At 41.6% G+C, this 13,284-nt stretch overlaps 1 protein-coding gene across 5 annotated transcripts in view; it reads right to left on the bottom strand.

Annotated features, from left to right (window-relative positions):
• ralgapa2 (Ral GTPase activating protein catalytic subunit alpha 2) overlaps positions 1-13,273 on the bottom strand; it is an 88,689-nt gene extending 75,416 nt beyond the window's left edge. For all 5 annotated transcript variants that reach the window (XM_035674610.1, XM_035674611.1, XM_035674612.1 and 2 more), the window contains exon 1: positions 13,024-13,273. In XM_035674610.1, coding sequence (XP_035530503.1) covers positions 13,024-13,129 — 106 coding nt within the window. In that variant the 5' untranslated portion in view covers positions 13,130-13,273. The remainder of the gene's footprint in view (positions 1-13,023) is intronic.
• Between the last annotated feature and the right edge of the window lie 11 nt (positions 13,274-13,284).

Raw genomic sequence — 13,284 nt, 5'->3', positions numbered from 1 at the left:
TTGCTTCGCAATATATTTTTCCCATTCAATATCGATTCATTAAACCTCTGAATCGATGTCAAACCCCTGTGCCAGTGGGGGCGCGAGAGCATCACCTGTGGCCGGCATCCCGACCACCACAGCAAAACATGGGCCAACGCGAGAAGCAGAGTAGTCAGCAGTGTTATACAGCAGCGCCTTACTTTAAAGCCAGTTGTAAACCCCGGAACACAGGAAATAGACAGAATTAAGACAGTGTCGTAAGCTGTTGCCAGGACAGTCTAAAATACTGCCAATAAAAGCAACACATTTACACAAGCCACCTTAAGCCGACAGCCTGCAGACCACTCTGCAGTGCAACCCGCCGGCTAAACATGTGGATTCAAAACAGACTCAACTCACAGATCCTCCTTTTGCAAAATTGCCGCCCAAACTCTGCCCGCACATAAGATCACGAGTCTGTGGCTGTGTTTTATGTAAGGACCCTACGACCGTACAGTGCCGGGAAATTTAGGGGGGTTTTTAAAAAGAGTGGTATACCACTCCGACCATGATAGCGGCCATACCACCGAACACCGCCAAACCACATGAGCGGACAGTCGCCGTCCCCCGAAAGCTTCTTAAAATGATACAAGCAGGGTAAGGTCTGAATGAGATTATTGGTGTGTATATTTTCTACTTATTAGCTGAATCGAGTATGACGCATCCCTAGATCAAAAAAACTATCGATCGATATCCGAATCGAATCGAATTGTGACCTAAAGAAGTCAAAACGAAATGCCTGGAGGTTCTTAACATCTACCCGCGCCTAGTTTCTGGTTGGGCCTGGGGCGAGTGTTACAAAACAATTTTGTGTTACCGCTTTTAAACCCAGCATCGTGGATCGTGATGAATCGATATTTTTACCCACGCCTACCAGAAATTAATTCTACATTGAAAAAAATGTAGGAATCATATCTCTACATTTTTTTCCACTCTCTGTCTTGCACACAAAAGAACACATGCAATGCTTGAACTTCATCTCTTAAGGAAGGCAACTCTTGCGCACATTAAATGCTCCTTGCTCCTGGCATTAAGCTAATCACATCTGCTCAGTTCACATTAAGCACAAACACTGACACACATGAGTGAGCACCCTCACACGCACGCGCACACACACAGTATGGAAAACTTTACTGGCAGGACTAATAATTGTCCATGCAGTGACTTAAGTCTCACAGCCAACATTCTCTCCTCTGACACAAGCTGCACTGGCAACACCAGAGGCTGTGGACGTAGGATGTGTCAAACAAACATTAACAATATTTATCTGATCAAATTTAAAAACATTAGGTTTGATGTGGCACAATAAGGTAAAGTCAAAGTCGAAATCTTTTCTCGCGGTGCTGCCAGGCTGGAACGCAGCACTGACGCTAGCATGTTTCAACATGTGACGGCGGCTGATATTAGCAACCATGCATACGGCTATTTATTATTTGGAAAATTAAACACAGTGGTTTAGGATTGGTATGAGGTGGCAAAATAAAAGCAAATGTATCTGTCCATTTCTCACTGAATTGCCTGTTTTCATCCACTTTGCTCACTTGTCCTCACTCGTCTCTGCTGAGAGGTCAATCCAGTCGCGGCAGCAAAGTGGAGGTCAAGTGGACGTGAAATTTCCGCAAAAACAAGTGTCACTGCTTCTGCGCGCATCACTGATAATATAATATGCAACTTCCTAATTAACAGCTAAGTGACATCATTTTTTTTTTTTCATGTGACTTAGTGGGTGTTTTGGGGGCCACCTGCCACCCTATTGGAGGCCAGAAGTTGCATATCACTGGCATATATCATTTATATGGTGTTTAATAAGAGAAACAATGAATATACAGCTGTTCTGCTGTAGCTAAACAACACTCCTGACTGAAAATCTCATGCGGAATTATACTGGAGATGTACAGTAAACTGTGAAGAATGTATAAGAGCTTTACCCAGACAAACACCTCTCAAAGTTGAGACTACAAAAAACTACTAAACTACTAAACTTATTGCTTAATGTAGCTAAAAGGATAGTCCAAGTGTCATTTTTAGCGTAGAGTTTGTTTTGAGAAAAATCCACTAAAATAGCTTTTTAAATTGTGCAAAAAAAGTTATTAAGGACCAGAAATGTGACCCGGACCAATACCCGGCAGTGGTCTGAAGGTGCCCTAGTCTTGGTCCATCACATGATATAAAGTTTTAGTCTTACCATTTTTACATATATACTGTTGAAAGGTTTCCTAAATCCTGGTTAGCCCGAGAGCTTGGAAAACAGTATATATACTAGTATACTATAATAAGACTAGTACTTAAGTCTGTCTCTTCCAGATCAGTTCCAAGGAAAATAATATAACACCTAATATCAATGAAGATTATATTATCTGATGAAAATATATCTAATTAAAAAAATCAAATAAATAGAATTTCTTTACATCAAACAGGTCTGATCAGTGCAGAAGGTATACGCCTGTACATTACAAAGATAGAGAAAGAACAGAGAGGAAGTCTGTAGAATAATTTTGCAACTCTAATTTGAATGTTGTTGGGTGTGTGAGCAGTTGACGGGGGCTGGCTCAATTTCATATGTTATGCAGCATGTCAAAGGGCCATCATGTTGTGCTCTCCAACCTTCAGTCTCACTGCTCCCCATCTGCTCATATAGCCCTTACCAGCCACTGGAGCATGACGGATGGAGGGAGAGGCCTTAAGGGGAGAAAAGAAAAATGTAACAAAAATAAAAAAATAAAAGGAGATCACAAGCCTTCTGACAGCAAGCAAGAATCTCTTCAGAAAAGGCTGACAAGACACAGATCAGCCTCCCAGTAGTGAAATTCAGACAAACTCTACGGTGTATTGGTACCAGAGGTTCCTGTCCAAGCTGGATTAAGCATGTCAAAGGGTCAAGGGTGAGCATGAATCCTCATGCATGAGCAAAGCCATCGGTTTATAAAATGATTATACAGGCAATATGTACCAAACAGGACAAGATAAAGAAACAGCTTTTAATTATTAACCAAAATGCAGTAAAATTACAAATATTTCCAAATTATTGTTTGTATGCTTAAATATTGGATTAAAAATGATAAAATACATCGTCCATTAAACATTTTTTTTCATCTGGGCTCAACCACACAATAAGATAATCACACTAGCACGGCCAGGCTGAATGAGTTGGTCCCTTTGGTTATTACCTCAGAATCACCTGAGGAAGGTGTACTAGTAAAGTAAAGGGTGTGTGAAAGGAGAGGACTACAACAAAGTTAATAAAATAAAGCCAGTGAGAAATAAAACCAGAATGTCTGTCTGTTAGTAATGACATCTTGTGCCAGCAACGACATACAGGATGAGCAGATGTTTTCCTGCTCTCTGGTTTAGCTCTTACTAAAGAAAAGTGTGGTTGAAAGGATCAAGTTGTACAGTGGATATATCAGCACTGGGAACCAGCGAGACTCGTCACTCAATGAGCTTCGCTGACCTCTCGGGTAACAGCGCTGTGCACAGAAAGAGACAGAACCTGTTCTCCGGGCCCTGGGAATGCAGGGGACGACACTATATCCTCTGAGCCCAACAAGATAACTGCTGTGTCCTTCAATTGACACCCCTCCATCTGCAAGACTCTCATGTCACGGACAGGAAAACAGCGCTGGACGAACAGCAGCTGTAGAGAGCTGTGATCACACAGGGCCGTTATGGTGGGAGGAAATTTTGTGTCTTAACACTGACGACTGCAGCTGAATGAGCTGATAGCTTGGCCCTCTTGTTTCCAGAAACCCCTCTGTTTGAGGAAGCAAAGTAGATGCCAACCCCCGGTGATGTGATTCACACATAATAGCACTTCTTGTAGAAGGGAGAGTGCTGAAGAACTAATAAAAGGGTAAAGAGAATGGACGGAGGGGTGCTATGAAAACCCAGCCAAGTTCAGTAACAAAACAAACCAGGTGTCACTTGTTGCCCCAAATGCTGTCCTAGTAATTCTACTTCTTATTGACGGAAGCGAAATCCTGAGCTGCTGCCCATCAGCTGCCGAAAGCACAGTAAACTGTGATTATTGTGCAAAGGGGTTCATTAAGTCAGCCTTATTGTTAATTGACTAAAAACTGTATGAACAATGGCCTAGATACTGCTGACAGTGACAACTTAATGATGCCGAGACCTGCAATCTTCTCTAGTGGAATTAATAAACACATGCCAAACAGACCAGCCATGGCAGGTTTGGGTTGGATGACCGTATTCTCCATTGTGATACGTTTCCTGTTAACTGTCAGGGAGGGCCAAATGTTCCGACCTCATGCGAGAGGACCAGCTGGAAAATAATAGCATGCAGCGAGAGCTGAGGGACAAAATATGATATTTTGTAGGGCAGAAAAACACAGCATCTCAAAATGTTCTATTCGAAGCAGATATCAGAAACTCCCTGTAATTCTACACAACTAAGGAAAGATATCCCACCCAAATGTCAGTGGAAATATTTTGCTGTTATATTCTGACCTCTGGCTGGATAAATGGACATTTCAGATGTCATCACGTCACTAAAGGTCTCCCTGTGTCTCACTGGGACTTCTCGGGGCAAGGGTGAAAGGGTGGACTGAACTGCCGAGTCCCACACAGTATTATATATAACCCTATGGCACATAACAACGTCACATTTAAGGTAACCATGGAAAGGAGGAAACCATCCATCTGGTGAGCAAAGCAGCAGAATTTTAAGCTTCAACTGAATAATTAGCGTCTCTTTCTGTTGCTTGCTATTCTAATGAACTGGTGTAAAACTGGGTTTGCCCAGCAAGCACTAAGAGAGTGCACACAGCACTGTGCACATAGGGCTTGTTAAGCGAACGGGTGAAGGTCATCCAGTCAGCTGAAGCCTATGGTATATTTACACAATCAAAACCAAACGTTTGGCTACTGTGCCCACAGCTCCCTGTTCAAACTTAATCAGCACACAACACATGCAATAATAAAGTACTCATATTTCATGTTCAAAGGTTGTGTCAAACCATATTTAACCCTCTGGGAAACTTACAATGTATGCCTTTATACTACCTGAAGCAGGCTCATTAATATGCCATGTCATAGTCAAAACGCAGTCTAATCAGGCCTTTGATCAGACATACACTCATTTGCATTAGCTCTGGGCTGGCTAACTCTGCAGGTGCACTAGATTCTTGCCAGAAAGGAGATGAGGAGAGAGAAAAGACTGATATGTTTCTTTGGCAGTGCTCTCAGATCAGACACAGAGGACTCTTTAAGGGCCCCAGCAGAGGGATGCCTGGAGGGCGCCAACACATAGTAGAAGAGAAGAGATACGGGGGTGGTAGCTAATGTGGCTGCACCATGGATGAAACGTAGATGGTGCTTAAGTTTCCTCCCTAATTGGTTGCTAACAAACAAAGAAAGACCATGAGAAAATTTAAGAAACGGCACAAAACTCACCATTTGAAAGATAAGAGAGATGTTTTTCTTTGGGGATTTTTTGGCATGAGAGAGACCCCAAAAGGCACACTTACGCAGTACTTTAACCAGTTTTAAAATGATACTTTTCATCAAGTACAGTTTTTAATATTAATACAAAACACCTCAAGCTTTACATTTTTGAAACACTACATACATTTTTATACACATACATTCAAACACAAAGCACGCAATTATTTAATATAATACCTCTATGTATGTTATGGACATTTAAATGCTATATTGTATGTGTTTTCTGATATTATTGTTTTTTGTTTTTGTGGACAAAGAAAACCTGACAAGGAGAAAAACAGAAACGGAAAGACACTGCATACAGTGCTTTGTGACCCTTGGCCGGGTGAGGAGGTTGATATTTGACCATAGTGAAAGGAGTTTAATCATAAATCTGTTGAAACCAGCTGAGGAGGGCAAGACTGTCACATGATTTTACACAGTTACAATAAATAGCAGGCTGTATGAGGCTCATTGGAGGCCTTGATAACACACAGCTGCTTCTAATACTGTTGAACGTGCTCCAAGCTGTGTCAGTCTGGAGATGTCAATCATAATTCAGCCCTCACTGGGCCAAATTGAAGTTCCTTATCAGGGGGTCGATTGGAGCCAATTCACTTAGTTTCCTCTATCAGTATTGACAAGAGACTCGTCTTCTGTGGACTGGTTGTGCTTCTAAGGCTTTCAGTTTGGAGCACCGCGCAATAGTGGACTCCGTGTCCAAGCCTGCAGTGGGCTGGCTGATTTCAAGCTACCATAACTAGTCAGGAGGAAGCATTAATAACTGGTCTGGCTATTCAATGAGCTATATATTCACAGAGAATAAGTAACATACTGCCAGGCTAAAGCAACAGAGCAAAGCATTCAGCTCTAAGTTGACAGAGGCACAGCTCTAACTCCTATAAAAGGTCTGACTTCTTTAAAATGTCAACATGCTTATAATGATGGAGGCTCAGGATAGAGTGTTATCATACGGCTTAAGATTCAATACGAACTTCAGCTACGTTAAAATAAATCAAAGAAATGGAATCTTTTTGAAAAGGGTCTTTCCTACAACCAAAACACTTAGTGCATATAATTTCATTATAATGCCACTGTGCCAAGCACTGCATGAATGCCTCTCAACTTGCAGTCAGTGTCTAGCTGTGTAACAGATTGGGGCCTATGGGTCTATGCAGAGCACAGTGTGAAAGAGCCATGGTGGAACTGGCAAAGCCTGACCTTATCCCAGTCTGAGCTCACACATTAGAGAGTGGTTTATCTCGGCAGCTTAGCACTGAAGAGCTGCTAAACTGGGAACTTTCACTCTTTCTATTCAAGTAGCCGTAAAATCTTTACATTTATCAGGACAGGGGTTACATTTGTTCCCCCATGCCTTTCCTCAAATGGAGGACAGAAAAATCAAAGTCAGGCACCAAACAATTTCATTGTAATCTACATATCTTCCTTCTTCTCTAATTTTTCTTCCCCTTCAGCAAAGGTGCTACAATTCACCACTGCGTGAATACACACTGTAGGTGTGCTGTGGCAAGGAAGTCTACCAACAATTTATTTTTATGTTTAATTCGAAAATGTGCTTGTTGTCTGGTCATTTATAAACCTAAAACGCAAAAAGGCTGTAGTGAAAAGAATCATTTTGTTTTTAATAGGGACAGAAGAAGAAACTTCAGCCCTAATCAATGTAAGAAAACTGTTTGTTTTGTTTTTTTCAGTGAAGGAAAATAAAATAACTGACTCTCCACTCACAGTCTCTTTAACACACTAGGGGGTTCACAGAAAGGAACAAATACAGATAAAGGTGCAACCTGAAAAAACAAACAAGTATATATACTTAATGGATATCTTTCTTCTATTTTTTCCTGAATTCATCACCCACTAGTTCACTAGAGTAAGTTGCCAACCTTAAACGTGCTGTTTCACAACTCTGTGTAGCAATCTGCTAATACTGTAAGCCAAAGCTAAGTGTTTATTTTCCTTTGGCTTTCAACCTGGAAATCCACTGCAGATTAGCGGGAGCTTGGACATCCAGAAAGGCAACATAAAATGTATATCCACTTTGAGAACTCTTGATGCCAAGTGTTGTGACAGCAAACTGCAGTTCTTGGGCTGGGTTTGGCTATTATAAAAGCAGGACAGGTAAACGGTGCAACTGGACTAACTGGTTTTTCATGTGCTGTGTAAAATCACACAGATATCATCCACCGCAGAACACAGAGCGCTGGTGTTTTCCTATCGCTAGCTCTACAGCAGCAAAGAGAAAAAAAGCCTTTCATTCAACACCGTGTGATTTCTATCATATTTGAATTTGGGTTTTTACGGAAGCACACACTGACCAGTGAACAACAATACCAAAGAACACCAAAAGCTTTCTGTACAGTTCAGAAATATAAAAACAAAAGAGTTTAACTAAATGTTTACATTTAGAAGTCATGTGTTACATGTAGCCTAATAAAAACCACTTAGCTCTGAACTCAGAATAACAGTGGTTAGTTCGAAAGAAAAGAAGTCAGAAGTATAGTCTAAAAACAGTTAATGACTTTTCTATCATGGCACAGTTTAAATTCTAACGGCCTAGAGATTGCAGCACAGGACTTCTTTATACTGCCAAATACTTATCTCGGCAAGCCACCAGTTGAGAGGAAGCCACACGCATGCCCCCTCGATAGCAGGTATGAGAGAGGTGACAAATGTCATTTATAAATAATGGAGTAAATGTTCAGCTTTGTTCTAACACGCAGCCATTTGCCAAGTCCACTAAACCGTTTTATCAAACATTTGATGTATCTGTTTGGGGATAAAAAACCTTGCATGGTTGTTGGACTGACGATGGCAAGATGGAAATTTGGAATTTTCTTTAATAAAGAATTCCCAGTGAGAATTCTTTCATTGGTCTTTCTAAGATGGCATATGTACCTGAGGTTTTCAGCTATTGAGCCCAAGAATTATTTTGTTAGCATTCAACAATATCATATCCCAAGCTGCACACTGTAAAAGCCAACTGTCCAGGAGAGAGGATAGAAGTTCTGCTCTCTATTTAACAGGAACGTCTGTATGTAATGTGTTCAGTTTTGTTTCTTCCAAGTTTAAAAACAAAACAAACAAAAGAGTTCTCAAAGAAAGCTTCACTGATATTGGCAGTCACATATATTACGGGCTTAGCACAGACAGTAGTATTGGTGTTGGATTGGAACAGGTGGATTAGTTCAGGGAAAGCATCATATGCTGCGACATTTACCAAAGTAAATCTGAATTGAGCTCCATTTCATGCAATCTGATTCATTCAATCTTAATTATTATATCATTATTTACTGTTTAAAACAGCTGGTTCTGTGGCTAATTCCTCATTTATTCCTTTAAATCATCTTTTTGAGCAGCTCTGCAGATCTCGTGCTAAGTGCAAGAGCTTAGATGCCAGGGCCATAATGACAGAAGCTGTTATCGTAATAGCACCAGACAAAGACCTGTTAATGGCTGTCTAGTGTCGTATATCCGCAGCAGCATTTTTTCTAAGTAGCTATTAACAGTGTCAGTAACAAATGCCTAAATAATAACGTTTTTTGCCCTCTTGCTAAAATGAAGTTGCAACCTGCCTTAAATGCTGTATGTTTATCTTATAATCACAGCTGTCTTTATTTCACTTTGAAGTAAAAGAGTGCTTTTGTGCCAATGAGTGTCAAAAAGCTTTATTAATCCACTATCTTTTATAGGCCCAGTAACAGTGCAAAACCTGACAACTGTAACGATAACAATGCACATCTGCTGGAGCATTGAAACGTGTGGCTTTTTTTCCTTTCATCACAATAGTAGCCTGTAAAAAAAATAAGAAGACAAAAATCCTCAAGACCCTAAAAAGTTAATAAAGACCCATTTATTACTGCTTACGGCGGTGGTTATATTGAACTACACTTGAGTAGTTAAGGGTCGCTATCATGCCTACATAGTGTGGGATAAAAGATGATAAGAGGCTGAAGTTATTCATAAGTCTAAGCTGAGTGTTTTATAAAGGGGCAGAATCAGAAGTCGAGTGATCTCAGCCTTTGCTTTAGCCACACAGAAGACCTTCTTGAGAGCCCCTCCAGTGTTGTGCTCATTGTTTCCTCCGGTGCTTCACCTTGTGATTTCCTCTGATAATAGCAGCGCTTTCAGTTGACCCTGACTCCAGCAACCCTTAGAGCACGCACACAGAAAAAAGCGTGGTGTAATGACGCTAGATGATTTTGTGTCTTCTAAAAAAAATAAAAAAAATAAAAAAAAGAGTGCAGGCTGCAAACTCACACACCTAGACCCACAAACAAACACACCTGACTGTTGTCACTAACAACACATTCACTGTTGTTCCCATGCAGTTCACCGACAGGTTCAAAATGAGTTTGTTTACACCAGTTGAAGAGAACAAATAGAAACAAACAATACCCACTTAAGATATACTTTGACTTGTTCTATTCAGTCGATTGTCCTTCACACATAGGGCCCATGACGGCGTCCCTCATGATGGCAAAGCGTACTTGAGCTAGACACTGAATCAGAGCTCCGGCAGCGCTGACTGGTGTAAAGCTGAGCTGGCACTCTGACCTCCCAGTGGAAGAAAGACATATCTCCTCTGGGAATCGATGGGTATTCCCCCAGACAAACACTCCTGTCTACAGTCAAATTAGTGAGAGACTTCCTACACCATGGCTCGCATTTTGACCATCATCGTTTTTTTATTTTCGGAGGAACTGACGCATTGGCACGCAACGGCGAACGCAGGGTGAGTTGGAGCCAGGCTTGGGAATGACTTTGAGCAGGAAAGAGTCGGACGAATGGCCGTTTGTGCCTCCAGTGAGAGGAGCAGTGAGTGATCAGGTGGTTTGCTGGGCTCCTGTAATTAACAACCTCAGCCAAATCCAGCCAGGCATGACCAGCAAATTAACATGCAGCAGCTTTCACACTCTATCCCACAGATCTGCTCAGTGAGCAGAAAACCAATACAGGGCCACTCTGAAAATAGCCCAGGCCACAGATTGTCCTTTCAACTCCAATAACACTGATATACTACGACTAGATTCAACAAGCTGGTTTAACAGATTTTTGGCCCTGGTACTACACAGCCGCGGAGACACTGGAGAAGAAGAAAGAAGAAGAAAAGAATAATGCCAGTAACTCAACCTTAGTGCAAATACAAAGTAATTTGTATTATGTATTAGTAAAATAAATAAGCACGGACATCTACACTGGATGTTGCCCATTTTAAAAGAAATGCCTGCAGCAGTTAAACTTTGAATTTTACCCCCTGTTCACATTTTACAATCCTCATCTGACAGAATAAAACTGGACAGCCTTCCAGTTCATGTAGGGTTAATTGCTACCCTTGCAGATATAACATAGTAGGATTTACAAAAATACAAAACGCTGGCGGCAGTGAAACGAGGCCAGCTATATTCCCTCAAGTCCCTGTCCTGCCCTGTCCTCCACAGCACCCCGTCTCTCACCACTGCTTCCTGTCCACACAGGAACCAGCGGCACCAGGAGGAAATCCTTCCTTAGCAGAAAGCACAGTGAAATCAGGGAGGTTGGGGGACATCAACATGTAGGCCCTACTATCAGCTGCTGGACAAACAGAGCAGCCTTATCTTCGACTGCACATGAGGGAAAGAGAAACACAGAGGGCACGCAGAGCGCTGTATTGACCTCCACTTTGGTTGTACTAGTCTTGACATTGAAGGTGTGCCGTGATAGCAGAAAGTTTTAACCATGTGAACTTCCAACTGTTTTTCCCAAGCTTCTGAATACTATTAAGCGGAATACTGTCTTGTACTGGCTGTCGTCGTTGTGGTGCTGTGTAGAAATCAATAAAACAGTGAACATACCACAAAGAATAGGTTATAAACAAGCATACATCAGTCAGACAAATTGGTTCTTCCTTACCACTGACTTCCACTGCTACCGCACACATAGCTTCCCCGTCAAGCTTTGCCTTAAAGTGCACCATAGTCCATCAAGTAAGGCTGTGTGATATGATTGTGCTTCACAGTGCTTGTCTTGATGAATTGAAGTTAAATGTTATCAAAAACCATTTACAGTGAGAGATCTTAAATGCTTGAGAATCATTGTGTTTTAAAAAACAATGTATAACTGCAAACCGTGTTGTTTTGAATAGTTCGGTAAATATAAAGAATAGAATTTCACCTATATTAATATGTCAAACTATATGAGTCGATTAGACTGCATATTAAACTGCATTACCTATACATTTACCCTTGCAAGGGCCAAACTCTACGAGCCATACCTTAGCGTAAGTGACCTACTTTGACTAAAAACACCATGCAGTATGTTGCAGTTATAATGAATCCATTGCAGTTTTCCTCCATATCTCACAATTCCCTCGGCAACTTTCCTCCTCTCTACACTTTCCCCAAAGTACCCACTGACCCCGTTTTGTCTGTGATGCAATGAGAATAACAGTAGTGTATACGCACATATGCTACAGTGCCCAGTACTATAAAGGTCATCTTCATTATAACCACTCAGGTGGGATGCAACGAAAAATGTATGTCTGCATACCTAAAAGACAACTTATGGTACAGACTTATACCTCTGTATTGTAGACTGTTTTTGAGTCATGTGGACCCTAGTGAAGTAAAACAGAATAGAAACACTATTTAACTCTGCCTTCTACTTCCATGTTTTGCTAAATGGATTTGGCATTTAGACTCACAAGGGCAAAGAAATCCACTATATGGACTCTACAGAGCATCACGATAGTTGATCAATGAATAAAACCTTCAAAGTGGATTGGAATTAGGTTCCATTATGTGTAATACAAAACTGACGTGGAGCAAATTCATGTATCTTTAGATTATCATTGTGAACCATAGTGAACAACAGCTACACTACAGTTTTATGACTGTCATAAATACTGCACTTCCTAGTCCAATGAAAGAAACAAAAAGACTCCACCAGCATGGCCCATGTACAGTTTTCATTATTGTCAATTCAAATATCTTTAGGGCAGAGTAGCTGGATAGCAGCAGGCAGCCAGCTGGAGGAAAGCTCTATTCACACTTCAGCCTCAAGCACTGTATATAAACGGCAACTTATGTCTGTGTACCACTCAGTGATGAGCAAGACTGTTGCAACTCCTTCGTTTTTAAGACAGCCAGGGTGACACAGGACTAAATGAGAGCAAAGGCTGTGGTGGTCATCTGCTTCTCAACGACTGATGCCCTGACAAGGTAGCATCGGTTAGCATGGGCTGGCTAGTTAGCCGCAAGGGGAGCTAGCTCACATTAGCTAGCATCCATGCCTTATCACAGTGACTTGTCTGATATTAGTCCGCAAAAAAAAAAAAAAAAAATCAATGGAAACAGCCGGCGAGTGGCAAGCACTTCAAATCGCAGCTGTAGTTGCTGTGGTATTGTGCGAATCGGTGTTACCTGCCAGCCTGCTTGCATGAAGCCACCGCAGTGACAGCCAGCTAACCTGACGCCTTGTCTGACGTTATCTGTTGCCAGCTAGCTAGCTAGCTCGACGAGCTAAGCCTCGGCGATGCAGCATCACAAGCCCCGGTGACATTTCACTCACCTAACAGTGACCGGAGGTGTTTGAGCCGGGTCAGTACATCCTTCTTTGGGTCCAGAACTTTCTGTGTAGATTTCTTGACGTCTCCATGCCCCCTTCGAGTGAACATTCCGCTGTAAAATGCAACCGTGGAAGCTGAAATCACCTGTGTTTCACCATACACCAAGCCTCCAGTGTGACTGTCACTTTCCTCACCACCACTCTATGCCTGCTCGGTAAACATTCGCCCGACGGCCGCTAGTGTTCTGTTTTTTTTTTTTTTTT

The sequence above is a fragment of the Morone saxatilis genome, unplaced genomic scaffold, assembly GCF_004916995.1.
Source record: "Morone saxatilis isolate NCDOM2014 unplaced genomic scaffold, NCSU_SB_2.0 Contig3, whole genome shotgun sequence".
In the NCBI taxonomy this organism is placed as follows: Eukaryota; Metazoa; Chordata; class Actinopteri; family Moronidae; genus Morone; species Morone saxatilis.
This window is presented reverse-complemented; position numbering and strand designations above follow the sequence as displayed.